Source organism: Rhamphochromis longiceps, linkage group LG13 (genome assembly GCF_057381845.1).
Source record: "Rhamphochromis longiceps isolate RC_006_pf linkage group LG13, R_longiceps_female_GT1.1, whole genome shotgun sequence".
Classification (NCBI taxonomy): Eukaryota; Metazoa; Chordata; class Actinopteri; order Cichliformes; family Cichlidae; genus Rhamphochromis; species Rhamphochromis longiceps.
Genome location: NC_140569.1, coordinates 1997962 through 2025863, shown reverse-complemented (window position 1 = coordinate 2025863; position 27902 = coordinate 1997962). Strand labels below are relative to the sequence as shown.

Genomic DNA, 27902 nt, shown 5'->3' with positions numbered 1-27902 from the left:
TATTGGGACAGCTGTTGAATATAACAGTAGTATGTCTTTTTACACTTTCTTTGCTGTCACATTTTAACTTATAATTGAAAAATAAAGAAGAAAGAAAAAGAAGAGAAAAGGAAAAAAAAACTAGGGTTAGGAGGCAGCAGGGCAGGTAGGTTTACATAATACTCAGGGTTGTAACATCAGCTCTGCCCTGTTCTGAGCTGACATCTGTCCCAAAGGAGCCCTGGGAGTTTACCCAGAATGCACTTTGTTTGGTTTCCTACAGTGAGTGATCAGAAACGGATCAAACACTGATGCATCATCACAGAACAGAACCGGACTCTGCTGAATCTGGGGTCAGGGCTTAAAGGAGTGATCCAGCACTAAGGTGCTCAGACATTCACACCTGTAAAAGGCGGCAGGTGACCCCGATGTCCTTCCTCTGGCATTTGGTCACGCTTAAAGCCAGCTGAACTTTTCATGGCAGTGAAGGATGAACACGTCACTGAAGTATGAATGAAACGCAGAGAGGTGAGTCCGGAGGCCCCGCCCCCTCCGCAGGGCTGTTTAATAGGGCCGCAGAGAGGCGAGCGGACAGACTGCAGGCGGGCTCCGAGCGTCCTCTCGCTTTGCCGTCGTTACTGAAGTCTGAGAGAACCAGAGATGCTGCCGGTGAACGGGACGGACTTCCGGCTGTCCGAGTACAGCTTCGAGCGGCGCTTCGACGAGCGGGGAGCGATCGAGTGGATGCAGGCCAACTGGTGAGTCCCGCTTCAGCTTCGGACCGAAACCCCGAGACGGTCCCGGCAAGTTTCTCCGGGACCGGACGCGTCATCTCGAAAAACGGCAAAATTAAATTAAATCAATTAAATTAAATGAGAATCCATCCTGTTGATTCTCATGTAAAAGGTTCGACTTTGTAAAGTTATTGCGTTTTTAAAGGTGCTCTTCGTTTTACTGGGACACTCGGGGTACAGCCTTGGTTTCGGGATACACCCAGGAATCCCCCCGATCCGGTTCACCAAAAGTGTCTCACCTGTCCGGTAGCGGCACGTACCGGGAGGACCAGCTCTGTGTCGGTAGAGAGCGTGATTTGTGTGCCGTGATAGCGGGATAGATGGGGCGGTGTGGGTTTTTCACGACACTCGGACTCATTCAGTTTAAAAGCCGCTTTAAGCGCAGACCGGGAGGAACCGCAGAAACGAACTGTTTTTGAACGGGGTTTGGTGGGGCGCACGCACGGATACTTTCTCCGGGTACACACCTGCCGAGAAACTTCCAGAGCCTTACGTAAGGACGTGTGGTCAGTGGCACACGCAGGTGTACCGCAGGTGAGCTGCTTGGCCAGTGACGTCACGGTTGTATTTGCTTTCGTCCCGCCCTGCCGAGCCCTCCGCGAGCGACGCGCATGATGCGACGTGAAATATTTGACTTGCTCATAACTGTGATAGGAACACACTCGGTGATGTGCGCATGCGCCAGCTGCTGTATTTAAAACTTATGTAACCTTCAGGCTCGTGAGGAAACTCTGCTGCCACCAAAACAAATGATGTTTTCCCCTGAATCCAAAAAAGCTCCGGACTAAACGAGTGTTTGCTCCTGCAGGAAGAGCTCGTTCGTGTTCTGCGCGCTGTACGTCGCCCTGGTCTTTGGAGGGCAGCACTACATGAAGACACGCCCCAAGCTCAACCTGCGCCGGCCGCTCATCCTCTGGTCACTGAGCCTCGCCATCTTCAGGTAACACTCCTCACACGTGCACACACTCACACGCACTCCACGGACAGCGGGACTCGTTCCTTGCTCTGTGATTGGTCACCTTCACAGAGTTAACCACGCATAAGTGACACCTAAAACGAGACGTTCAGCCACGCTGTGATGGTCTGAAGCTCCTCCCACTACATCACCATAAAAGAACTGTCAGTGTCGATCGTGGCGGGACTCAGTCCTCTCAGTGATGTCACTGATCACACCGTCAGGCTACAAATGAACGAAACTCTCAAAGCAGTGAATCCCGGGTGGGCGGGGCATGCACGCGCTTGTACGGTGTTTTCAACAAAGGAGAAAATTCCTTCAGTCTCGTAGAGACGCTGCAGAGTGAAACACTGACAGTCTCCATGGTAACCACAGGCATGCTTTGCATTGCATTCTTGCTGAATCAACACTTGTGCACAGCCAGCATGCTGTCCCCGTGGTAACCTGCTCCAGAGGTACCTGCGGCTCAGGTGTGTTTGTTTTTTCACCTGTGTGAGAACAATAGAGATGTGGGCGGAGTCATGGCCGCTGTCAGGAAACATGAAGCTGCTGTAAACACAAAGATTAAAATCAGCAGAATGAACCTTTAAAAGGAGCCTCACTTCCTCACAGACACACAACAGTTTGCTTTCCTGGGTTAGGGTTGACCTACTGCTTTAGCTATAAGCTTACATAACCATGACCATGACCCAATTATGACCCTAAAACCACAGTTTGTGAAAAATGATTCTGGTCCCTACCAGGATAGTAAGAACCAAAACGCACACAGACACACAAACGCACACACGCTGAGGGCGTCTTCAGGGTAGTGCTGCTCTGAGTGGCCACGCCGTGTTTCTGCTCGTGTCCTTGTTTCTGTGCTCTGATGGATTTGTTTCCGGTTCTCTGCAGCATCATCGGGGCGATCCGGACCGGTCCCTACATGTTCCACATCCTGAGCTCCAGCGGCTTCAGACAGTCCATCTGTGACCGGAGCTTCTACAACGGCCCGGTCAGCAAGTTCTGGGCGTACGCCTTCGTCCTCAGCAAGGCTCCAGAGCTCGGTCAGTGCGTTAGCTTTTATAGCCTTGTAGCGGCGCCGAGATGAAACGTGTGACTAACGTGAGCTTTGTTTGCAGGCGACACGGCGTTCATCGTGCTGAGGAAGCAGAAGCTGCTCTTCCTGCACTGGTACCACCACATCACCGTGCTGCTCTACTCCTGGTACTCCTACAAAGACATGGTGGCCGGCGGCGGCTGGTTCATGACCATGAACTACACCGTGCACGCGCTCATGTACAGCTACTACGCGGCCCGTGCCGCCGGGCTGCGTGTGCCCCGCCCCTTTGCCGTGCTGATCACCAGCGCTCAGATTGCTCAGATGGCGATGGGCGTGGCGGTGAGCGCGTTGGTGTACCGCTGGATGCAGCAGGGAGACTGCCCCTCCAGCCTGGACAACATCGTCTGGGCCGCCCTCATGTACTTCAGCTACCTGCTGCTCTTCTCCAACTTCTTCTACCAGACGTACCTGCGCCCCGACGCCAAGACCACCAAAACCCAGTAAAACCAGCAGAACCAGCCAGGAGGTTAAAAACTGAAGCTGCTAGAACATGACCTTTACTTTTTTTCTTTTTTTTTTTTACCAGTTTTTACTGGACAGGATGGAAAAACCTGTGAACGACACTGTGAGGGGGCGGGGCCAACACACAGCTACACATAACTTCATAGTTTATCTGCCCTTTGATGCTTTCCGTGTTTCAGTGATGATGAGGGCTGGTTTCAGCCTCCTCTTCAGTCATCAGGCTGGAATGTCCCCCGAGCACTGATCCAGCCTCTCCCAGCATTCCTCCTCGCACTGGTTCCACTGGTTCCACCTGCTCACCACACCTGCCCTCGCTCATCCGGGTGGAGCACAGACGGTTTCTTTCACTCACTGCATGTTTGAAGCTTCATGAATCCTCACAGAGTTCCTGGTTTGTGACACACGAGCTTGGAGAGGAGGATGCTGGGAGATTTTCAGGGTCAGATGAAGATGAAGAGGAGCATCAAGCTGGCGAGCTGCAGATTCAGAAAACCAGGTTTCCTGCTTTCACATGACACGCGGCGTTTAAAGACGTCCTGGTGTCTTCCTCTGTTTGCTGATGTAAGAGCAGTAATTTGCTCTGATTGGTCCATCTCGGTGACACTGGGCAGCGCTGGGCTCTCTGTAACGGAGGGAAACTGCAGGAGGTCCTTAACCTCAGCTCCCTTTAAACTCAAGTTCTGACCTCACTTCCTGTGGCGTTTACATACGTGAACACGTGATCAGGAGGTTTTTCCATCCTTTCTCATTTCACTTTTCCTTCGTCCGCTGACAAACAGAAGAACCCCTCCATTTTTAAAATCTATTTATTGATCATTTTGTTTACCTGACCTATGAAGGCACCTGATTGGCTGCTGGAGACGTCTGACACTTCCTGTGACGTTTACCTGTTTGAGTGTCGGGATGAACGTTGATGACGGTTTACAGAGACGTCTTCCTGTGTCTGCAGTCGCTGTACGGCTTTTTATAGAATTCTGTTCTTTGTTATTTTCTATTTTTTTTTTCTTGACTAAAACATTTATTTATTGTACTGATGAAAACGAATAAAGATGCACTTTTTACGTTTGTACATCATGTTCTCACCTGGACGACCTTTGACCTGCTCTGTGCTGAAAATCAGCTGATTTCTGAGATTTGATTCACAGGAAAATATGTTTTGGTCCCAAAAGTTCCCACAGAGGAGCTCGAACACTAAATCACTTAATGAGAAACCTCAAAGATGATTTCATCTCATCTCAGCGTCATCCGTACGAAGAGCTGCGTGAAAGTGTTCTTCAGTCGTTTCCTGAGACGTCAGCATCGCCGCAGCAGGAGCGGCGTCTCAGTCCAACGCCATCAGGTCTGATGGGATCTCTGCGCACGAGCGAATCCTCGGCTGCAGCGTACGAGCCATCAAATTCAGATCCAATTTATTCATAAGTTTTCCTAAAGTACTGAACAAAAAACAGATAAATGGTAAAACTGCTCACATAAAATAAAAAGAGCACATCTACTCACAGCGCTCCAAACGCGGTGGGGAAAAGATGTTTTCAAAAGAGACTTAAAAGCAGGAAGTGTGTCATATACTTAAAGTTTGGGCGCCGCAACTGAAAAAGCTTTTTTCCCCATAAAGTTCAACCTGGATTTTGGAACAACCAAAAGCAGCTGGTCGGCCTGCGAGGGAACATGGGGCTGGAGTACATCAGAAAGGGATGGAGGCATTTATAAGCCAACGTTAGGCCTTTGAAATGAATTCTGTGATAAACAGGAAGTTGATGAAGGAGGACAGGATAGTACCACCCATATGGAAAAGATGTATATAAATCTTATAAAGTTTGTATCTGTCTTGTGTGAAACTTGTATGAAAAGCATATAAGTGTGAAAACAGATATAAGATCCCTTGAAAAATTATATAATGAAACTTGTATGTTTTGGATACTTACTAAAACAATATATGAAAGTAATGAGAAAGTGGCCACTTTCATGAGTAATCACATATAAGTTTTTACTATTTCTTTTCCGTATGGGCAGTTAAGAGACGGGCGCTTGGCTGTAAAGTGCGTTACAATAGTCAAGCCGAGTTTCTCCAAGCTGCGCCCTGACAAAACTGCCTTAACTGCAAAACGCTTTTTGGCAACACAGAAGTGATCTGTTTGTTAAATTTAAGCTCCGAGTGATGTGTCCCAGATTTGGGACGCGCTGTTTGATGAGTGACCCAAGCCAACCATAATTAATAAGCGGGCTGCGTGAGGTATTATTAGGCCTGATATATTACCTCTGTTTTGCTTTCATGGAAGCTCAAACAGGTCCTTCCTGCTGGGAGGAATACTGCTGCCTAATAGCTGAGGCTCCAATCGAGGGAAAACCCTCTTTAGAGAGCCGTGCAGGGATAAGCAGCTCTCTGATGGACACCCGGCTGCTTTACAAGGAAACCAGGCAGCACTGTGTGGTAAACACTGCCCCCTGTTGGTGAGGAACACACTTCAATTTTCACTCTGCTCACAAACTAGGAACCAAAGTGTTTCCTACTGTTGGACCACATGTTCTGAACATAATCACTACCATCCTCTTGTCAGGTCAAGTACTGAGTGAGTTTAAACATGCAGTTATCCATCCCCAACTTAAGAAACCAGGCTCACACACTTCCATTATGACTTCAGACCCACCTCTGAGCTTTAAGCCGTTTCACAGCGCAGAGACGGCTCTCATAAAGGTCGTGAACAACATTATGGTAGCAACGGACTGTGGTAAACATGCAGTGCTTGTTCTATTGGATATGACTGCTGCATTCGACACGGTGGATCACGACCTGCTGATCTCTCGATTACAGTATTGTGTAGGAATATCCTGCCGGGCACTTTCGTGGATAAAATCATATCTCTCAGGAGCTTTTGCGTTAAGTTGGGTTTGGCCTCATCCTCTCTGGTCCCTCTGCCATGGGGGGTACTGCAGGGATCTATTCTTGGGCCATTATTGTTTTCATTGTAGGGAGGGAGGGAGAGAGGGAGGGAGAGAGGGATATCGCTGCAGACGGTGAAGGCGCTGCGTGGAAAACAAATCCTTTTTTTTGTCCTGCCGCGTTTTGCCGCGGTGAGCCCGAGTGAAGACGGCACTGAAGCTTTGCTCTCTTTTCCTAGAGTGTCTTCCCCATTTGGGGTTATGTGTGAGTTGTCGTCCCTTTTTAATGTGCGTGTTGTGTCGATTTGTTATTAAACGCTTCCCCGGTTCCCCTGTCTCACGGGCAATCATACAGTTTTATCGTTTTCAATAAAGTAAAGTTTTTAATTGTTTTTAGGTGCAGCTGTTATACTGTTACTTTTATTTTGTATTAAAAATTAAACCCTTTGTGCGCCTACGGCTCTGTCCTATTTTAAATAGGTACCTACCACGGGTCACAAGAGCATCGTTTCTAATTTTGATTGAAACTGTCAGAGAAAACGGAGCCTCGAGCAGCCAGGACATTAGTTTACAGAAGCTGTACCACGTCCAGCAGAGACTGGACAGTATAGATGGAAAACAAACATGGCAGCAGTTTATCTCAGTCAGCGAGAGGAGCAGGCATGTGTTCGGCTCCTTCACATAGTGGACATTGAGTTGTGTCCATGTCTGTTGCTGTAACAGTAGTTCATGTTCAGAATAAAAGATCCCAGCTCACTGATCTGATCGGGACAAGTGTTCCCTTAGTGCCAAAGTATAACAGATGTTGGTGTAGTATAAGTCCTGAAAGTCTTTTATTGTCATGACTATTTTTATTTTTGTATGATACCTGATTTATATGGAATATGGCTGAAGTAAACTTAGTCATTTGTTTAACACTAATTTAACGTTATATAATTCATCTCTAGTTTCTCTAACACGGGTCGCTGACGAAGGTGCTTCTGAGTGATCATCGGCATCCTGAGCAGCAAACAGAAGGTTTTGTTAATCTTGAGTTTAGTTTATTGAGTTGAACTCTTTTATTGGTCTGCCTGTTGAAGTTTTTTGGCTGTGTTGAATAGATTTTCATATTTTGGGGTCAATAAAATCCCTTTTTTTGAAGCAGCTGTGTCCTTTCTGCTCGGTCCCTGACGTTACCACAGTTATTATTATGGGTCCTGTTCATGCAGACGTCACGGAGCTCTCTTGATTATTTAATCAATTCACGAGTGAGGGGAGTGACTGGGCGAGCTCCACCCTCAGCTATGGTCCCTGAAGCGTGGCTGGGCTCCGCCTTAGAGATGGAGTCAGGACTTCACAGCGCCTCCCTGAGGGAGACAGCCTGCCGGGTTCAGCTCGCTGTTGGAGCTGGAGGAACAGCCCAGGTCTGAGAACGGGAACCTGGACGTTTATGCTTGGATCCAGTATCCAAAAATGGATTTTGAACCTCGTCTTTGGCCTCACTGCCAGATTTACACAGCAGATGGCTGCCCCTCGGTGGGACAGTATTGTAGGGTCTTTAACTTACAAACACCTGGGACTGTAAAAAAAAAAAAAAAAAAACACTGAAAACATGGTTTTGTTTTCTCAACCATAAATAATCCAGAAATAAGAAGAAACAGACTGTGGACACTTTAAAAGCAGTGTGTTCACAGCTTTTCAAGAACATGTGGAAGCTGTGCTGCAGTTACAGGATCAGATGATAAAATGTGTCACACAGCCTTGGATAAGCACCGAATCATCATCCTCTCCAAACCAGTGATTTATTCCATGTACTGAACTAAAAACGAGCATCAACAATATTTAACCATGCTTCCAAATGAATGTTCAGGTGCAAACAAACCTGACGCTCACCTGCTGTCAGATATCCGCGCTCTCACCCAAAGATAGGAAGCGACAAGAACACGAGGATGAATTTAAGAACTTGGTCCTGAACAGCAGCCTCCCTTCTGTGGGAGGAGCTTAAAGAGGCTGTGTGCGGCTCATCGCGTCAGAGCTCTGAGAACAGTAATGATGATGAAGCCGAGTCCTCCGTGTTCAAGCCTCACAGCATGTTCACAGCCCGACACACAAACGCTGGACTCTGTAGTTCACAGCATCCGTTTTCTTACATCCTCAAACAACTTTTAATATTAGACAAAGTTCTTAAATGATGAGTTCATGGACTAAGAGCAAAACGCTCCTCAAACGTACCTGTCCGGTGTTAAAAAGGAACCGCCCTCTTCTGAAGCCATTTCTAACAGGGGTGGACTTAAGGAGGCGGCGGGGAAAGCACCAGCAGGTCAGCGTCCTCGAGCGTCTCTCAGGCTGATCTGTGTCACTGTACGTGCATGATGTCACAGGATGATGTCACACATGTACTCGTGCATGAACACAAACACATCTACAAATCCAGCAGCAGGTGGCGCTGTACCCTGTCATACGGAGGCTTCGATGTTTTTATGGTGGACTCAGAAAGAAGACAGCAAGCCGTGGAGACAAAGCTTTTATTCATGTAAACGTTCTTCAGTGAAACAGGTAAACAGACACCTGGCAGAGCGCTGTGACATCACAGCGCTCCTGCAGGACGTCCACCTCAAACACCTAACAACAGCAGAGCCATCAGAAGCCTCCGAAACAGGAAGTGAGCAAACGCAGGTGTGGTTTTTGTGAAGAGGCGGCACCTCAGAGGAAGGCGTCACACCACTCCTTCAGGCACTGAGCGCAGGAGCTGGCCTGGCGAGAGTTGGCGCCGATGGAGTCTTTGAGCCAATCGGTGAACATCTCCGTGTCTTTCCTCAAGAGCAGGAACTGACCGAGAACCACATATGCCTGAAAACACACACACACACACACACACACACACACACACACACACACACACACACACACACACACGTGAGTCAGTCCAGTTACAGTCTCTGTGGATAATTTCCCCTGTGATAACTGCACAGAGGGTCTTTATAAGTCAGCTATTTGGATTCTATTCAGGCTTTCAGTTTGCACCATCAGGGGCGTGGCCTGTCTGCCTAAAAGGTGGAGGGTGACACAGGCAGTTGTAGCTGCTAGCTGTCTGCTAGCTTCACCTGAACTGAACCTGTGGACCATGTTTGTGCTCTCAGTTAGCAGCTAATGCTAGAACCCACAGGAGCATCACACAGACTCTGATACCTGCTGATCAGTGCTCAGTAACATCCAATCAAAATCCTTGAATTTCACCGTGTACCAAACCTGGAGCTCCGCCTTCTTGGACGCTCTGTTAGTACCTCACAGCAGCCATTATTGGTCATGTGAGGTCGTTAAAATGCTCCAACAGAACTACAATCTGACTACACAGCACACAGCAGTGAAGCTGCCGTGTGCTGTGTGTGTGTGTGTGTACCTTGTCGAAGCCATTCTCCTCCAGCTTCTTCCCCAGAGTCTCTCCGATGCCTGACAGAGCCGTCACAGGTTTGTCCGCCATCGGCTCTCCAACAAAGTCCCGGTGCTTCTGAGACGTGGTCGACATCCTGACTGCAGGAACACACACACACACACACACACACACACACACACACACACACACACACACACACACACACACACACACACACACTAAACCCTCTCCTACTCGTCTGGAGCGAGTTCGGATCATTGGTGTCAAAATGAACTCTAAAAACGTTTTTGTGGGAAAGTTAAAGTTTGGAAACCTTCACAAGCTGGAGGATCACCTGCAGAAGAGTGTGGCTGATCTGCAGGAGACCTTTGACCTCAGTGGCCTTCTCCTCTCAGCAGGAAGCCAGTGTTGCCAACTTAGCGACTTTGTCCCTATATTTAGTGACTTTTCAGACCCCTTAGCGACTTTATTTTCTAAAAAGGGACAAGCAACAAATCTGGAGACTTTTTCTGGTGTTTTTGGAGACTTGAAAGCACGTATCGCTCTTACTCTCAACAAGCAGCGGTGCTGCCGTGGGCACCTCACCCGCGCCAAAGCGCTCACGGGGGGAGGAAAGTCCTCCCCCAGCTGCTATCAGGGCAGGAGACGCTCACACCTGTGTGCCCAAACTGCAAATGAACCGCGCATGAGCGAAGCCGCTGCTCCGCACTGACTGTAACGCAGTCAGTTCTTCTTTTACTGTTATGCTGTTTTGTGGATCACAAGGTTTAAAACTACTTATAAACACACACACACTGTAACTCCACCAGAGTGCCTACTTCGGGTCACTTTTGCGGGGTTGGAATTGTGGCATTACAAAAAACAATAATTGCTAAAAGAAATTTAATTTGTAGTTCTAAACAAACTAACTGCATTTAGGACGTTTTTTACTCACTTTGTCTCTTCCACGATGTTATTTCTCTCTCCGACAACGTTACAATTACATTAGCATGACCAATTATGCAAATTAGGCGATGACGTCATTTAGCGACTTTTAGGACAGCCAATAGCGATTTTCCTTGCTGAGTTTTCAACCGTGCAGGAAGCTGAGGGCTGCAGGGGGCGGGGTCAGCGCTCCTTGTGGCTTCAGACCCAGTTTAATTTTTTGAACTGTGCGCGTGTGTTTGTGTGCCTCCGCGTGTGTCTGCTGCTGGACTCCCATTAAAACCAGTGGAACCAGCTGCAGGTGGAAGCTCTACCTGTCACAGGAGGACTCGATCCCGCTGATGTGGACCTGGGCCGGTCTCACGCGCTGGACACTAAGGAGACACACCGCGTACCTGTGAGCACGAGGCGCTCACCTGAGCACAGCGGCGGCTCGAACAGGAAGCGTTTTATTGTGGAAACCCGGATGCACGCTGAGTTCCCTGACGCTCGTGGTGTGACGTCATGACGCAGAGACTCAAAGATGGCGTGAGTTGAAGAGGAGTCACTCCTCGGTGAAAATGAGATCCCCAAACATCTTTTGTTTTTTGGAGCGCAGATTCTGTGATTTCAAACTAAACACGTCGTGAGAATCCTCCCACTCACGGTGAGCCCAGCACACAGGTCCAGGTGTCTCCTGAGCCTCAAACACGTGTGTGACGTCACGAGCTTGCAGTCCTGCTCAGACACGTCAGAGCCGTGACGGCTGCCGCTGATCCAGTCACACACGGAGCCAGGTGCATGAAAGTAAAAGCGCTGCGGACTCTTTTTTTCAATGTACCGCTGATTGCCCCGCCCCCTACTCATAAAGCCCCGCCCTACGATCTCCACGTGTTGGTGTGGTGGGCGGGGCCGTAGCTACTCTTCTGGCTGTTCTTACAGGCGTTCCCACTGTCTGCGGGTCATTCGCTCCCCTCGCTCCGTGACCCGGGTACTTTAGCGGAAACATGGCGGTGCCGCTGACCGACCATGAGAGGCGGAAGCAGATCAGCGTGCGGGGCTCGCGGACGTCGCAGAGATCAAGAAGACTTTGCACTTCACGCTGGTGAAGGACCGGAACGTGGCCACGCCCCGGGACTACGACTTCGCCCTGGCCCCAGTGGCGTGTCCAGCGGGGTGGCCTGGGAGGACACAGGCCACCCCCCCCCCCCAACCAGACTGGCCACCCCAGGTGCCACCCCAAAGGCAAAACAATAAAATTCAATCAAGTATCAAATGTCCGATTATGTTTTCACGGTGAAGCTCAGATATCCGAGTGTAAGTGAATGCAGCATCGGCTTCTGCGCTATGTGCATCAGGTTAGCAAAGGTAGGAGAGCCAAGCACGAAAGACGGCACTACAGGAAACAATTTTTCGGTGAAAGAAAATGAGGACAGAATAAATGTCCCGGTAAGTAATATTAAGTTTGTTGAGTTTAGTAAACTTTGGTGAAATTAGAATACCAAGGAAAAAATAACACTTAAAGAATTATTGCAGCCGTGGAATATTTCAGACAGTATGCTACAGAGGGGAGCTAACATAAGAGTTATGAGTTATAAGATTTAATCTAAGTCGTAACATTGCTGTATGGAGCTGCAGATTTGGTTGCAGGTTAACATAGCTGGACTGGCCATCGGGCTTATTTGACTTATTTTTTTACTTTTTTTGTAACGGCATGAACAATGAGAGGTGGTGGATTGGCCAGATGCAGGTCGATGTGTAGAAATAACTCAGTTTGGTGGTGGCTATGGCGGAGCTTCCACAGAGGCCAGCAGGTGGATGAGGGAAGGGGAGGCAGGAGGAGGAGAGACCCGAGGCAGCCACCAGTCCGAGTGTCAGGTGAACTGAACTTCAGGTAAGAAGTTATGACCTGCAGTCTGTCTGGGTCAGATATAAACTAAGTTTAGGTGGAGTTTATTTTTGTTATGCTGACTTTTTACTGTCAGTTGCAATAACTCATACTGCGTTCTAGCCAGCTTGATGGAGTTTTTATACAGCTGTTCGGTTGCTATGATGTTACTGATAGTGAACTTTATTTTATTCATACGTTTAGTTAGTAGAGTTGCCAACGGCTCCTTAAAAAAATGGAATGGTCCCTCATTCAGAGAAAATATTACACGTTTCGTATTGAGCTGAGAAGAGACGCAGTTTGTCCCGAACTTCAGCTAGAATGAAAAAAAGACACAAAGCTGGAGTTACTCTGTGTCTTTGCTGCACAGCTGCCTCTTCTCCTCTCATTCTCCCCCCTCCCTCTCCTGTTTCTACTTCAATCATGAAACTGATCAATGATCAGCTGATCGTCTCTCTTGTTTGTTTATCACTTTGCGCCGAAAGAGGAAACCTGCAGATGCCGCGCTAAACAACAGCAGCACGTTTAAGCTTGATCAGCTGTTGTTAGAATGTATTTAATATTAATTTCTAGTATCAGCTGATGTTTGCTGGAGCCACAGCTGTAAAGCTGCTGGTCATGATGGTTTGGATATGTGGTGAGAGGGAAACATGAAGATGAAACCAGGAGATGTCCTTACTGAATCATCAGAGCTGTGATGGAGAAACAGGTTTACCTTTTAGGTCACATGGATGAGTTGAAGTTATGAACTGTTTCTGAGAGACAAATAACACCAGGATCCTTTTCTAAGCAGCTGACAGCTGGTAACTGTGCAGGGGCGGGTCTAGCAAATATACCAACAAGACAGTGTACATATGGAAAAGATGTATATAAATCTTATAAAGTTTGTATCTGTCTTGTGTGAAACTTGTATGAAAAGCATACAAGAGTAAAAACAGATATAAGATCCTTTGAAAAATTATATAATGAAACTTGTATGTTTTGGATACTAAAACAATATATGAAAGTAATGAGAAAGTGGCCACTTTCATGAGTAAATCATATAAGTTTTTACTATTTCTTTTCCATATGGGACTGTCACAACAGCATTTGTTTTCATTCAAAGGCTTTATGGCTTTAATACCTGGGGGGCCGGTCTCCAGTCAAAATGACATTTTTTTGTCCCAGTCCAGCCCTGGACACGACACGCAGTGAGTTAATCTGAGCAGGTGCATTAAAAAATAAATGGCCGGGCCAGCGGTGCACATCGCAAATCAGCTCGCAGAGACATTAGTTGTGCCGCTTCTTAATGACGGTATCTTAGCTAACAACCCCAAGTACCAGATTCAACTTGTAATTGGCTAAAAATAACTTCGTCTACTGGTCAGAGGGACGTTGTTAGCTGGCAGTTTTTTTTCAAGCGATGTTGAAATTTCCACATTCAGACACTTCAAATGCTTCAGCAGCTGTCGGCTCAGCATCAGCACCACGGAAATACACGGATACATCCGTATACTCGAGACTGATCAAACCAGAAGCTTTAATGAGCAGCTGGTTTGTCTCGCATTAACTGGCTGAGTTAATGCCAGTTAATCGAAATGCAGCTGATTGAACTGAAAAGCTCGACTCTGTGGGGTCAAAGTTTGCAGAACTATGGACACAGCTGGACTCCACAGCTGTGCGTGTTCATGGAGCTGCATGTTCACCTGCTGGACGTCACTACCTGACACGTTTAACTGTCTTCAGAACATTGCAGAGGCCTTATTGACAGTGTTTGGCTCTAATATCTGTGTGAGCAGATTTTCTCTCACATGAGTCCTCAGGTCTGAATGCTGGACACTGGGAGACCTGTGTCTCTGAGTGGGAGACCAGAGATCACAGTAACATGTGTGTCTCTGTATTAACAAACATGCCATATTGGCCCAGTTTATTTTTCTTATCATTGTTGTGAGGAGACCTTAAATAGCATTTGCATTTTGCCTGTACGTCCAGGTGGATATATTTGTGCAGAATCGTGCCTTTGAGTCAAACAGCGAGAGAGCGCTGTTTACTCACTATCCAATCACATTACAGCATAAATAAGCTAACGAGCGCGTGTCTGTGGCGGTGCGTTCAGGGAACCAAGCAGCTTGTAAAACTAAATCTTTATTTTTTTATCTTCTTTTAGTTTAAAAAAATCATCGTGTTCGATGAAGCTGAGCATCATCATCAGCTCAGAGCTCATTAATATTATTGTTGTTGTTATTTTGGTTTTGAGTTGCTTGTTCGAGGCCCGGCGTGAGCGCCCAGGTGTCTCGTGGGTAATGGTTTCGCGTCAGAATCTGTTTCTGCTGCTGTTTTTATTTCCTTCACCACAGAAACATGAACCTGATGTTTTGTACACAGAAAGCTTCGTCCTCGACTCGTTTTCTGCTTGTTTGTTTTTAAACGAGATTTTCGTCGTCAAAATTGCCTTGTTAACATTTTTTCTTTCATCTGATGATTTAACATTTACTTTAATTTTGGATATTTTTGCATCTTTACATTGAAAAATAAAAATCTCTTTATTTCAGTCATTGTAAGAAATGCTGACATCAACATTTTCAGATGTTTTTGAAACAAACAGCAGAACTGATAAATGAAGACAAATAAAACAAATAATATTTAATTCAAGTTGTAACAGGCCTTCAGACAAGTTCCAGTGATAAACTCGACACAATCACACAAAAATATTAAAAACTCCACGTCACCACTCTTTAAAAGCATCGGTTGCCGTGGCGACCCTGCGTGCTGTGACGCGAGCGCGGCTGTGGGAGGAATGCTAACAGAAGGAGGAATGATGTGTCGAGGTCATGCGAGGACAAAACGAGCCACGGCGGTGCGGCTGTCGTGGAGTGCAGAGAGTAATCCGAGTACTTCCTGTCTGTCCTCACTGTGCGACGGGATGAGCTGTGCCCAGGAAATCACTGAAAGAGAAGACAAAGAGCAGCGTGAGCGCGGTTTCGCGGCTCACCGTGACATCACCGCGAGCTGATCCTACCTGAGGATGTTTGGCAGCTCCGGGCTCCTGTAGATGAACTTGTGCTTGTAGGCGAGCGCGGCGGGGAAGGGCACGAACTGAACCTTGTGACCGCTCAGGCTCTTCGACTGCGACGCCAGCGAGTAGAGCTGCAGGGAGAGGGCGAGGAGGCGGGTTAGTCTCAGTTTCTTCTTCTACTGCAGGAAAAATGGCGTGCTGCGTCCGGTCTACACCGTCACAGCGCGGCTCTACAGATCGGTCACACAGAAACTCGTGCCTCTCTCTCCCGTCTTCGACGCCACCCTCCCTGAGCCTGGCTCTTCCTGCTCCCACCCTCGCCTATGCGCCTGCTCACAGGGTCATCTGGTTGTTGGCTCCTCTCTGTGTGATCGTCGGCTCTATGAAAAGCGCCCTGTTGTGATTTGGCGTTGCATAAATGCTGCCGGAGCAGATCCGTCCACATCAGAACGTTCTTTAAAAACATGAAACGTTCCGGTTTCTATTAACGTGACAATACAGCAGAAATCTGTCCAATGTTTTCGTTTTAGCTTCAGTTCTACCGAGTTAACGATAAAAACCCTGAAAACCAGAAACTTCACACCCGAGCCTCAACTCTCGCGGCCCGGTCCGTGCCGTGGGGGTTGGGGGCCGCTGTCTTAAAGAATAAGACTTGTTCTTGACGGATTTCTTTAGATTGGTGGAGATGTTTCGGTCACACTTTCTTACCTTCTTACCGAGGTGGAAAGGAACCACGCTGTCGTCCTCGGCGTGGAGGATGAGCACGGGACAGGAGATGTGGTTCATGCTGCAGACACACAAACATTCAGGGACATTAAACTTGTACTTGCAATTATTTTATTGTACTTTTTATATTTTACATTTATATTTATTATTGAAACTTGCACCAAGGGAGTGGCACTCCAATTTCGTTGTACTCTGTACAATGACAATAAAGGCTATTCTATTCTATCCTAAACGCCTCTGCTGCATTCAGGGGCTGCAGTTCTTCTAACAGCCACTAGGTGCTGCTGTTTGGGTTATGTGTGTGTGAATCACCAGATATTCACACACACATAACGAGCTAATATTTCCAGATTAGTCTGCAGGGTCGAAGGTCAGCAGCTGTAATGAAAGCCTGTTCTCTGACGCTGCACGAGCAGATCCAGGATCAGCGTCTAAAAACAATCAAGCTCCATCCGTCAGACCTGCTCGGGTCATAAAAGTGAAAAATCAACGATTCGGTTTAAACTTCACGAGAAACTCGAAATGTTCCTCGGACAATTTAACATCAACTCCAAAATTATCCAAAGACGGTAAAAACGTTTCCTGTTCCACCCACTCAGGAATTTACTCCGAACCCCGAGAACAAGTAAACGCTCGGAGGCGCTCTGCACGCTGATTCAGGTCAAACAGCCGCATGCTTTTTAAAAACGACGTAGCGAGCTGCTGACGAGCAGCCGGGCGCCGCTCGAAAACACGTTTCACGTGGGAGGAGCTTTGATGAGGTACATACTTCTCATCGCTGGTGAAGCGGATGTTGTTGGCAGTGATGGCGTCCAGGAAGAACCAATCAAAGCCGGGCAGGTAACGGTACACCTGAAACACACACACGCACTGTGAGACACACCTGCAGGAGCTGTGTGCGTCTGTGTGTGTGTCTGTGTGTGTTACCATGGAGAAGGGGTGACTCTTGGCCTCCTCTCTGATGTTGGTGAAAGGAGACTCTAAGATGAGCGCGTCAGGAGGACTTCCTGTGAAACGATGTCATCATTAGTACCTGACGCTACGTTTCCCACAATCCTCGGCTGCTGAGACGCTCCAATTAAACCCAGAAATAAACTCCTGGGAGTTTTAGTTAATGTCGTTCTCAATCTGCTGTTTTGCTATTTTTAATCCACACAGTGCTGTGCAAAAGTCTTGAGCCAGCCCTCATTTCACACACACTAAGGAGAGAAGTGTGTGTGTGTGTGTGTGTGTGTGTGTGTGTGTGTACCTCTGTCACACAGCCGTCTGACCACATTGGTTGCCACTCTGAAAGAAAAGAAACTCGGATTAAATCGGAATCCTTGGATCTGCTTCAGCCTCGTTGCTGCTGATCGACCTCTGGGACTGAAACTTGCAGTTCCTCTAGCGTCCTGCAGGGGCAGCAGTGACCCCCCCCCCACTATAAAACTTTAGAGCTAATTTCCAGTTTCGATGCCTGAATGTTGAGAAGGCTTTCGGAAGTCGTGACTAAAGCTGGAAAGGTGTGGCAGGAATGATTCAAAGCCTCACTAAGACACCACCTGTCCAACATCCACCCACACCCACTGCATTAGACACACGCTGAGCCGTGACCGTTTTCTCCTTTCCTGTTCTCATGTGGGCGGGTCTTATAGCACTGCCACCCTATTAGTGAGTCACCTTTAAAGGGGCGGTCAGTAAGTGGTGTGCGTGCAAAGGAAACAGGTACACAGGTGTGTTGTTACCCTGTTCCCAGAGAGTGTCCCCAGATGTAAAGAGGCAGCGTTTTGTCTGTCCGCCGCTTCAGCCAATCATAAATAAAGAGAGCGTCTGATGTCATCCCGCTCTCTGATGGCGAGCCTTCTGAATCGCCCCAACCTGCACGTGCACACACACACACACACAGGTCACACAGGTGTGCCAGCTGTGTTTGTCCGCCTGCTGTACTCGGCTTGTTTCTCACCTCTGTAATCAAACGTGACCACGTGGTAGCCTAACGAGCTGAGGACCTGAAGGAAAACAGGCAGACACAGTCAGTACAGCATCCCTCCGTCCACAGCCAATAAGATCAAAGAGATCAAAAGCTGGAGAGCGTTTCACAGACGCCAAAAGAAAACAGTGACAAACAGGAAGTCCACAAACTCTCAGCTGATTAAACCACGCCCCCAAACATGCGTGTGTCTCAGAAAATGTGACCCTGATCTGACCCAGACCCTTTAAAGGGTCTGGGTCAGATCAGGGTCAGAGGTCGAGGAGTTCCCGATGAGAGTTCTGTGGTTTCTGGAAGTTTCCAAACAGCAGACGAGTGCTCACCTTGTACAGCTGCACTCTGTGGTCTCCTCCTCTGTAGAGAGACACGAGGTCAAAGGTCAAACTCTACATTTAAATCAATGACAAAGGTGTGCGTGTGTGCCTGCTGGTAGGGCCAGGACGGGGGTTCACCTGGTCCCTGCGTTTCCGTGGAGATAGAGGATAACGGGGTGGGAGGAGCTAAACTTGGACTCGTACCAGTCGCCTTTCTTCCCCTGAGCTTCTCTCCACATCTGAGCAGGAACCGTGTGCCTGAAACAAACAAACAAACAAACATGTAAACAAACAAGCACGCTGGGTCTCGGGAGCAGGAAGCTCGTTTCCTCCTCACTCCTCCAGCTCCACCCTTGGCTCATGGTCACGTCTGCACCGCCCACAGGATTTCCTCTTATCCAGGTAACTTCAGGGTGAACTCTGAGTCTGTGTGTGTGTGTGTGTCTGTGTGTGTGAGTCTGTGTGTGTGTGTGTGTGTGTGTGTGTGTCTGTGTGTCTGTGTGTGTGAGGGTGTGTGTGTGTGTGAGGGTGTGTGTGTGTGTGTGTGTGTGTGTGTCTGTGTGTCTGTGTGTCTGTGTGTGTGTGTCTGTGTGTGTGAGTGTGTGTGTGTGTGTGTGTGTGTGTGTCTGTGTGAGTCTGTGTGTGTGTGTGTGTGTCTGTGTGTGTGTCTGTGTGTGTGTCTGTGTTACCAGACTCCGATCTTCAGCCCGCTCTCAGGTTCCAGGTAGAAGTTGTGTGTGTGGTTCAATCCCTGGTCCAGAGGTCGCTTCAGGTCGATGAAGTACGGCATCCTCACTGAGGGGGAGGAGGTCAAAGGTCACATGCTGATCACATGACTGCTCACTGACACACAGGGTTCCTCGCCAGTCACAATGCTTCCTGCCATCATTACAAGTTAACGGTAATTAGCCCCTCCCTCTGCTGTGTGGGTTCCACCTGAGCCTCGCTGCTAGTTTTAGCCCCCCATCACCGCGAGGAAACCGAGCTGCACCTTCACATCCTTCCTTTTAAGGAGAAATGTGGGCGTGGCACTTTGTCTTCTGCAGTGCACCTGTGCAGGTGACGTGGACAGACTGATGTCTCTGACAATCACCGGACCAACACTTTGTTTTCTAAACTTCACTGAGTCAGACGGACTGTTTGATGCCGTCTGATTGGACGACGAACGCTCTTTAACCGAGACTAGTCATTCACTCAGGTAAAAGAAGCCCAGGAGCTCTCGTGACAGTGGGGAGGAAGAACTCCCTTTAACAGGAAGAGACCTCGACCAGAGCAGGACCTGGGAGGGGCAGGCGGCCGGGGTCTGAAACGATTCATCGAGGTTTCTTTTACTGCGTGTTAACGAAAGGTTTTAATAAATAAAGGAGCGCCTGCTCACACAGACGCTCCGATTGGCCGATTCGGGACACGCTGACTCACCGAAGTTGAGGAAGACGAGTTTGGCCTGGATGGACGGACACAGCTTGATGATGAAGGGAATGGAGACGTAGATGAGCAGCAGCCACAACACCACCCTCTTCAGCTTCCCCACCAGACCCAACCTGAGCACAGACATTCAAAATAACTTTATTTAAACCCCGCCTACTCACTGGGACACACAAAAACAGCACAACATCCTGAATGACCCACACGTGACAAGTTCAGCGTGACACGTGTGACAGGCGTGCAGATCGTCGGACACGTGACAGAAACAAACCTGATTGTTTGGTTTGAACTTTCTGTACATTGATTTTTATTGTGACTTTTACTCCTCAGCTGACATTAAATATACGTTTCACTGTATTATCATGTGACCGGTCATTTTAACAACACAGTAATTAATAGAAAGTTTCTGTGGCGTTTATGTCGGCGTCCGCCCGTCGACCCGACACAGGACTGACTTTTATTACATTTTTATTCATTAATCTGCATCTGACAACGATCGAGCTGCCAAAGACACGAGACATGAATAAACCCTGGAAACTGCAAGAAACACAACTCTGAAAATAACGCACACAACATGTGTGAGCGACGCATGCTCGCGTCCACCGTTTAAATAAAGTTTATTCAAGTTTGGAAGCAGCTGCTTTCTCCCAGGACCCGAATGAGGACAACATGTGAAGGTGACATCTGAGCCCTGTGTGTGTGTGTGTGTGTGTGTGTGTGTGTGTGTGTGTGTGTGTGTGTGTGTGTGTGTGTGTGTGTGTGTGTGTGTGTGTGTGTGTGTGTGTGTGTGTGTGTGTGTGTAAGCTGATCAGCTGTATTGGTATTGCTGCTGTAACAGGACGCTGCAGCTGCAGACCTGAATTATTCATTGATGAGTGAGAGTCTGCAGACCTTCAGCTGTCCTGAGAGCAGCTTGTTTACACGTGCACGCACACACACGTGCACGCACACACGTGCACGCACACACAGCTTCCTGTCTGATCGTGGCTGTAATGATGAACATAAGCAGGAAATCAATGTTTTTATCTACAAACAGCTTCTAAAGCCCCGCCTCTTTAACCTGGACCTCCTCCTCACCACAGCTGGATCCTCGTGTTCGTGGCGAGCTGGACTCCCACTGTAACGCCTGCAGTGCTGCTGACTCGATATAATAAAACGCTGCTACGTGTTTCACAGTGACTCCCTTAAAAGTGTGTCAGAGGTCAAAGGTCACCTGTGTTTGAGGTCGAGACGCTGACTCGGCGTCAGGAGGAGAACTTCTTCTTTCACAAGCTGATTCTGCAGGAAGTGATGACACATGGACTCAAACCCGTGACACACAGCTTTAACACACGTCAGCAGCAGCAAGGTCACTTCCTGTCGGCGTCTGAGCTCAGACGGCGGATCCCGTGTCACTTCCTCTTCTTGTTTGACGTCATCACGTGACAGGTGCCATTTTAGCGCTCGCCTGTGCGTGAGGTCAGTCAGACGCGGCGGCAGCGCTCGCTTTCAACGTGACTAAGCACTGACCACGAGGCCGTCGGCGCTCCATCGCTTTAACGAGCCGCCGCGGCGGTGTGTGTACAGGTGTGTGACGGTCACCGTGGAGATAGAGTGTGTCTGCGTAAGCAAACCAATCAGAAAACAGTTCAACGTGTTTTTAATGTTTGTTTTAAAACTCTTGACCTTAAAACAGCTGAAAATCATTTTACAGAACAAATGATGACAAAAACGTTTTAACATCAGTTATCGTCCAAATATTTAAACGTGTCGCATTTTCCTGCCCTGTAAAGTCAATAAAATGCTGATGACGAAGGTCTGAGCTCACGTTGTTTGTTCAAAGGTTTCAATGTGACCAAACAGCCCAAAACGACAGCGTCAACGTCCCAGGATGCACTGGGCCTGACCTGTGCTTCAGGTGACCTCCTGCTGGCGTGCGAGCTGCAGAGATCTAATCAGGATTAAACCAAAGAAGAAGAGTGGACCTGACAGGCCGAGCTGGGGTTAAACGGGCTCTGACATTCTTCGTGTATTAAAGATCAGAAAAGAGTCGCTTTGTTTTTTTGGAGTATTTTCTTTAAATTCCTTCATTAAAGGGCGGCTGTGAAGGCGGAGCCTGAGAGCCTTCTTCAGCCCCAGCTGTGATGTGCTGCTGGAGGCGGTCCTACGAAGCTCTGAGCCGTGACCGAACACTCAACAATAAAGTCGGGATGAAGGCCGACCTGATGACGAAGCTCTCACAGAAAGTGTCAGCGTCATCCTGATGGAGAGAACGTCAGAATCACAGCAGCTTCATGTTTGTTTGTCTCTCAGTGAAGCTGCTGTAACTGCTGACTTCCTGTGGCTGTAACCACAGATGACTCGGTTAAACTAAACGTGATGATGATGATGTTGCGACAGCGTGAGTGTGTCAGCTGTGGCAGGTAAATATCTTTGGCATCTCGATGTAAAGTTTCCTGCTGCAGTAAACAAAGAGCAGCTTCAGAGCTTTGAACGAGGCGCTGCTTTATTCAGTCCGACCTGCAGCTTCCAGTCTGACCAGCTCGCCGGCCTCGGTGAAACCAGTCGGACCAGAAATGCCGCCCCACAATCAGATCTAGCACGAGGGTCAAAATTCCAGCACACTGAGGAAATAGCTGACAACCCCGCTCTGATCACCCAGACGGGACACTTTTGGTCTCCTCTGTGACGTTTTTTAATAAGCTGTTTATTCAACTCAGTTTTTAAGCATTTTCTATAAAATGTTCTTATTCGAGGTGTAATTTTTAACTTTCCATTTCACTCTTGTTTCTTCTTATTTCTATTTACATGTGAGCTGCTTATCATTATGTAGTCAAAGGAGCTTGCAAAGAAAAGCGTCTGGACTTCTTTAAGTTGCTTGAAGACGTTTCACCTCTCATCCGAGAAGCTTCTTCAGTTCTAAGGTCAAATGGTGGAGAGTCCCAGATATAAACCTAGTGGGAGTTTCCCCCCACAGAGGGACAAAAGGACCCCCTGATGATCCTCTAATCGCCTGAGCCAAGGTGGGAAACTGGGTGTGGGTCCCAATCAGCCAGAGTTTCGGGTGTGTTCATTGTGAAACCTGGCCCCACCTTATCATGTGATGTCCTGAGGTCAGATGGCCCAGGATGTGAGTGGGCGTTAAGGCGTCTGGGAAGGGATCTCAAAACTGGATTATAGATGGCAGAGAGTTGGTGTCGTAAACCCCGCCTCTGTTTTGCAAGCTCCTTTGACTACGATGACCTGGATGACTGAGAACCTTCACAGACTTATCATTATGTACTTGTACCTTTATCGCTGTTGACTGTCTCTCTTGTTCAGCACTGATTATTCTTAAATGAATAAACTTGAGTAGAAAAGCAGCAAAAACAAATATTTTTTCTATGAAACTGAATTCACTTCACATCACACTGATTTTCATCTAAATAACGCGATGCTTCAGCATCACAAGCACCTGTCCCGCCTCTCACCTCCGGAACGGTTTGGCCATGCTCCGGTCCGCTCCCGGGCCCTGCCGGCCGCCTGCTGCGGGCCCTGCCGCTTCTCTGCCGGTGCGCTGCTTCAGGTCCGTGTCGCTGTCCAGCAGTGTACCGGTGGTCCCGCTGTCATGCTCCGCTGTCTGCGAGTTGGTCCGCTTACGCATGCCTGGAAACGTGATTGAAAGCGGATGTTAACCGGAGGATACCCCCGTCGTCGGCTGCTGTGCGGGTGACGGAGCGCTGAGAGCCGGTGAGCACGGAGCCGAGTCCCCACTGTGCCTGCGCCGAGATCCGCAGAGAGCAGCTGATCTGAAGCAGATCTGCCGCAGCCAACCGCAGCGCAGGTAACACAACCACGTGGGCGTACAGTGACGCGTCCACGGCCTCCGGGGAGCGTCGGAGCAACGACAATCAAAACAAAACCGGTTTATGAGGATTAAAGAAAGAATGAAGAAAAAAGGAAGCGCACGGGGCTCTCAGGGGCAGCTCGGAAAGTCAAGAAACGCCCAGAAGGACGTGACCAAAGTGAAGCGTGAGAAGCTGTGATCTCTGTCTCTGTGTTGGAATATTTAAGTAGCTTCTATCGTGATTTATTCATTGTATTTCATTCCAATACACACCACACACCCAAAAATCACAAACTAAAACATTTATGACTCGACATCAGGACACTGAGGATCAAATAAGTCCCACAAAGAGAAGCCACCACAAAGATCAAGTAATTCCCTGATAAGCAGCTGGAGTGATGTGTATTTGATTGGAAGCGTGGATGAAACCCACGATCACCCCAGAAGTTTTGACTTATTTTTGAGGGATTTTGCTGCAGAGAGCTCGTTTTTCCGGTGGAACGTGAACGCAGTATTAACAGTGACGCTAACCCAGGAAGAAGCGGCGGAAAGTGCGTTAAAGGCGGCTTTATGAACTCACACAGAGCCAGTGAGTCCGGCTCGTCCTGTTCCCGGTTGTCAGAGGCTCCTGTCGGGATGACGGCTTTATTTTTAGCCGCTGCGCTTACCGGAAGTCACGCTACGGGATAGAACTGAGATCTGACGGTAAATGACGGCTTTCCCGCCCACGGCGACACCAGCACTAGCACGGCTCACTCTCACCTCTGAGTTGGGCTCAAATGAAGCCGCTTCACCGCATCTCCGACTCTTCCCGAGCTTTTAGGAATCGCAGCTGCCCGCTTCGTGTCGCGGAGTCGGAGGTTTGACCCAACGCGGCTTCCGGAGCTGCGCCTGGAACGGTCACGTGATCAAAACATTGTTTTTACCGCGAACGTGAGCCGCCCGGTGAAGTAGGAGCGTGTCGCGGCCCAACGGAGAGATTCGCCGGGATTCTGCTCGTTTTTGAGGTGCCACGATGTTCTGCGAAAAAGCCATCGAGCTGATCAGAGAGCTGCACCGCATGAGCGACGGACAGCTGCCCGCGTTTAACGTGAGTGATCCCGGCGAAAACCCAGGGCTTCACCCGGTTTTCAGAGGCAGCGGACTCCATTCACAAACCGGATATTTTAACATTTACCTGCTGCCCAGAGCAGAATAATCGGTCTGTGAGGCATCGCAAACACATCGTCAGCCAGTGCAGACACAGGACTAAACTTCGGCTCAGGTCGGATGATTCAAATACTGACCAACAGACCAATGAGGGAAATTTAAGAAAACGGACTCTGAAAAGTGTTGGACAGAATTACGCGCGTCTTAGAGATCTCATCTAAACATGTTTACACATAACAAGCACTGCATTACATGTCGGCTGTTTTAACGACATCGATGTGCAGCCAGCAGCACACAGTTAATATCTAGTTATGTTGGGCTCTTCGTGGTGAATCATTTCCTGCATATGCTGAATTATCAAAGTGGTGTCAAACTCGTGTGTAGAGTAATAACAAGTCAGTAGTGCTTTGTGGAGGTCTGTGCCTCCACCAGGTGCTGCTCCATCAGGTCACTGAGCCTCACTCACAACTGGTTTGGTTTCTGCGTTTCAGGAGGATGGACTGCGACAGGTGCTGCAGGAGATGGAGGCGCTTTACGAGCAGAACCAGAGTGACGTGTGAGTCCACAGCAGGCTGATCTGTGCAGGTTTCCCAGGGTCTGAGGGTTTGGATCCAGGTTTCTGTTAACCTGACCATGACCAGATTACACTTCCCGTGACCCCGCTCCTCCCTCTCATAGCAGGTTTTAAAACCCATGAAATCCGTATCAAATAAACAGGAAGCCATGTGAAGCTTTGGGCCTCAGTTTCAGTTTAAAATAATGATACTGGGTCCAAAACCACCTACAGTTAATGTTACAATAAAAGTAATAAATAATACTAAATGCAATGAAAATTTTATCTCATGAATTAAATAAAATTGTATTTATACAGCAACAAATTTCCAACAACAGTTGCCTCAGGTAAATGTAAAGACCCTACAGTAACACCGAGAAACCGAGTCAGCCTTCGATCAGACACTTTGGCAACAGTGGAGAGAAAAAACTCCCTTTTAACAGGAAGAAACCTCCAGCAGAACCAGGCTCAGGGAGGCTGAGGAGTGTGATTCTCCTGAAGCTGGAGCACATCCTCCAGACCTCCTTCTAAAAAGGAGGAACACCACCTGAGTGCTGGTTCAGAGTGTCATGAAGGCCCCGCCCACCCCAAACTGCTCAGCGGGACCCCATCCAGCATCCTCTCTGGCACCTGAGTGTCGCACAGACAGGTGCGACTGACGGCATCACTGATCAGCTGATGTTCGTGTGTTTCAGGAACGAGGCGAAGAGCGAAGGTCGTGCCAAGCTGATTCCCTCCATCAAACTGCGCCACTGCTGCCTGCTGAGGAACCAGCGCTGCGTCACTGCCTACCTGTAACCACACCTGCAGTCATGTGACCACCTCTCTCTGCCTCACCTTTCTCCTCAATGACCTTTGCTGATCTTTGTCGCAGGTACGACCGGCTGCTGAGGATCAGAGCGCTGCGCTGGGAGTACGGCAGCGTGCTGCCCGCCAATGTTCGCTTCCACATGTGTGCAGAGGAGGTGAGTGTGACATCACTTCCTGTGTTTTCTCTCAGGTGATGCTGATGCTCTGTTGCTCTTTTTATTGGCTATTGTAAACTTTCACTTTAAAAGCCTGAATAATTCACTTCAGGGGGGGCTTTTATTGTGAAAGAGGCAGCAGAGCGTACTGTAGCTCTTGTGTGTGTGTGTGTGGCAAATCAGCTGACAGGTGTGTGTTTTAGCTGCAGTGGTTCAGTCAGTATAAGAAGTCTCTGGCCTCCTTCATGCGCTCTCTGGGGGGCAATGAGGGTCTGGACATCACGCAGGACATGAAGCCTCCAAAGAGCCTCTACATCGAGGTGAGACATTTGACCTTTGACCTTTAGCTGCAGCATGACCTCGTAGCACTGACGCCGACATCTGTCTTTGTTTTTCAGGTGAGGTGTCTCAAGGACCACGGCGAGTTTGAGATTGATGACGGCACTGTGATCCTGCTGAAGAAGAACAGCCAGGTGAGGACGGGATGCCACTCTTCTTCTTCTACTGTTTAAAAACATGTGAAATGTTTCAAGTTGTCATGGTAACGTCTCCTCTGTCCTCAGCACTTCCTGCCGCGGTGGAAATGTGAGCAGCTGATTCGTCAGGGCGTCCTGGAGCATGTGGTGTCCTGACGATGCAGATGTTTCAGCAGCTGGAAAACATCTGCACTCACCTTTATTCTGGGCTCTTCTTCTGATGGGATAATAAATTGTTTTTTTCAAGCTCCGCCTACTTTATTTAAAAGCTCACAGTGAAGCTGGAGGATGAACACTAACTTCTTTCCACTGTATAAAAGTTAACATGAGGGTTACTGATGGTTAGAGACAAATGCAGTCGCATGGCAGGATGCTGTAAACGGACCAGACTTCAGTCAGGAGAACAACTGAGATAATCCATCCACAATACGAGGTTAGTCATTAATATACTGCTGCATGGGCTGTAGTTACATTAGAAGGGTTTAAAAACAGAGGCCGACAGTGATCACTGATTAAACAGAACAAGATACAAAACATTAAAACATGTTAAAAACACAACAGCCTTAATAAACAGTAGTTTGGACCCAGAGTTCATACGCCATCACTTAAAGACCGGATTAGACAGGCATATGCCATCATGGACCTCCAGAGCATCTCAGATTCAACAAGGTGAAAGTTTTCCTCAGACTCTGGTCCATGTGGATATGACATCATCATGACATTGGCCAGTGAGTGTACGTCAGCACAGGTGTGAAGCGTTACCTGTAAACCTGTAATCATACTTTGAAATCAAATAAAATGTTGATGTTCAGGTTCAGCTGATCGAGTTTATCGCTGCGGTTATTGGCTGCAGAAGCTCTGCGTCGCCGGGACGTCTGGTTAAAAAGATAAAGGTAAGATGACATAAAGATAAAAGAGCAGAGCTCTGAAGCTTTAAAGCCGTGACCGTCGCGTCCTCGTGGCTTTCTCCCACTCGCTCCTCACAGCTCACACCGGACCTGAGCAATTCAATTTTATTTATGTAGCATATAGCGCCAAATCACAACAAAAGTCGCCTCAAGGCGCTCAGGCGGCCGGTTCTGGCCCCCGAGCTGCATGTTTGACACCGCAGACTTTCAATGTTGATCGTTTGAGACTAACAATGAAAACCAGCGATTTGCTGTGTAACTCCTACAACATGATATGTGACAGGAAG

General features: G+C 48.3%; 4 protein-coding genes across 6 annotated transcripts; 2 read left to right on the top strand and 2 right to left on the bottom strand.

The window, feature by feature from the left end:
• Positions 1 to 552: 552 nt before the first annotated feature.
• On the top strand, positions 553 to 4292 carry LOC146655002 (very long chain fatty acid elongase 6-like). Its single transcript, XM_085428152.1, has 4 exons — positions 553 to 737; positions 1582 to 1713; positions 2620 to 2771; positions 2847 to 4292. Exons 1-4 carry the CDS (start codon positions 640 to 642, stop codon positions 3269 to 3271), a joined length of 807 nt encoding a protein of 268 aa, XP_085284278.1. The 5' UTR covers positions 553 to 639; the 3' UTR covers positions 3272 to 4292.
• Positions 4293 to 8656: 4364 nt separating this feature from the next.
• LOC146655001 (barrier-to-autointegration factor-like protein) lies at positions 8657 to 11804 on the bottom strand. The gene is made up of 3 exons (XM_085428252.1): positions 10778 to 11804; positions 9546 to 9676; positions 8657 to 8995 (listed from the first exon to the last, which is right to left on the bottom strand). The coding sequence occupies exons 2-3, from the start codon at positions 9669 to 9671 to the stop codon at positions 8849 to 8851; spliced, it is 273 nt and encodes a 90-aa protein (XP_085284378.1). The 5' UTR covers positions 9672 to 9676; positions 10778 to 11804; the 3' UTR covers positions 8657 to 8848.
• Positions 11805 to 14937: 3133 nt separating this feature from the next.
• On the bottom strand, positions 14938 to 24447 carry abhd12 (abhydrolase domain containing 12, lysophospholipase). Of its 3 annotated transcripts, none has more exons than XM_085428250.1 (14): positions 24327 to 24447; positions 23209 to 23383; positions 19754 to 19875; positions 19024 to 19129; positions 18473 to 18592; positions 18344 to 18374; positions 17994 to 18039; positions 17776 to 17908; positions 17301 to 17338; positions 16979 to 17058; positions 16821 to 16903; positions 16034 to 16112; positions 15329 to 15456; positions 14938 to 15254 (listed from the first exon to the last, which is right to left on the bottom strand). In XM_085428250.1, exons 2-14 carry the CDS (start codon positions 23379 to 23381, stop codon positions 15218 to 15220), a joined length of 1176 nt encoding a protein of 391 aa, XP_085284376.1. In that variant the 5' UTR covers positions 23382 to 23383; positions 24327 to 24447; the 3' UTR covers positions 14938 to 15217. The 3 variants fall into 3 exon arrangements, with proteins under 3 accessions (XP_085284376.1, XP_085284375.1, XP_085284374.1); XM_085428249.1 differs by lacking the exon at positions 24327 to 24447 and adding an exon at positions 24145 to 24288; XM_085428248.1 differs by lacking the exon at positions 24327 to 24447 and having other exon boundaries at positions 23209 to 23663.
• gins1 (GINS complex subunit 1 (Psf1 homolog)) lies at positions 24407 to 26953 on the top strand. Its single transcript, XM_085428251.1, has 7 exons — positions 24407 to 24654; positions 25205 to 25269; positions 25962 to 26060; positions 26141 to 26231; positions 26435 to 26551; positions 26630 to 26704; positions 26795 to 26953. The coding sequence occupies exons 1-7, from the start codon at positions 24580 to 24582 to the stop codon at positions 26861 to 26863; spliced, it is 591 nt and encodes a 196-aa protein (XP_085284377.1). The 5' UTR covers positions 24407 to 24579; the 3' UTR covers positions 26864 to 26953.
• The last annotated feature ends 949 nt before the right edge of the window (positions 26954 to 27902 follow it).

What these genes read in the sequence shown, in the direction of transcription:
- abhd12 (XM_085428250.1), bottom strand. Translation starts at nt 23,381, where the DNA reads ATGCGTAAGCGGACCAACTCGCAGACAGCGGAGCATGACAGCGGGACC. An exon ending in ACTCGTCTTCCTCAACTTCG is followed by an intron (nt 19,130 to 19,753) that starts GTGAGTCAGCGT and finishes CCTCCCCCTCAG; the next exon opens with TGAGGATGCCGTACTTCATC. An exon ending in ACAGAGTGCAGCTGTACAAG is followed by an intron (nt 18,040 to 18,343) that starts GTGAGCACTCGT and finishes GTTTTCCTTCAG; the next exon opens with GTCCTCAGCTCGTTAGGCTA.
- LOC146655001 (XM_085428252.1), bottom strand. Translation starts at nt 9,671, where the DNA reads ATGTCGACCACGTCTCAGAAGCACCGGGACTTTGTTGGAGAGCCGATG. An exon ending in AGGAGAATGGCTTCGACAAG is followed by an intron (nt 8,996 to 9,545) that starts GTACACACACAC and finishes GTGTGTTTTCAG; the next exon opens with GCATATGTGGTTCTCGGTCA.
- gins1 (XM_085428251.1), top strand. Translation starts at nt 24,580, where the DNA reads ATGTTCTGCGAAAAAGCCATCGAGCTGATCAGAGAGCTGCACCGCATG. An exon ending in GACAGCTGCCCGCGTTTAAC is followed by an intron (nt 24,655 to 25,204) that starts GTGAGTGATCCC and finishes TCTGCGTTTCAG; the next exon opens with GAGGATGGACTGCGACAGGT. An exon ending in TGCTGAAGAAGAACAGCCAG is followed by an intron (nt 26,705 to 26,794) that starts GTGAGGACGGGA and finishes CTCTGTCCTCAG; the next exon opens with CACTTCCTGCCGCGGTGGAA.
- LOC146655002 (XM_085428152.1), top strand. Translation starts at nt 640, where the DNA reads ATGCTGCCGGTGAACGGGACGGACTTCCGGCTGTCCGAGTACAGCTTC. An exon ending in CTGAGCCTCGCCATCTTCAG is followed by an intron (nt 1,714 to 2,619) that starts GTAACACTCCTC and finishes GGTTCTCTGCAG; the next exon opens with CATCATCGGGGCGATCCGGA. An exon ending in CAGCAAGGCTCCAGAGCTCG is followed by an intron (nt 2,772 to 2,846) that starts GTCAGTGCGTTA and finishes CTTTGTTTGCAG; the next exon opens with GCGACACGGCGTTCATCGTG.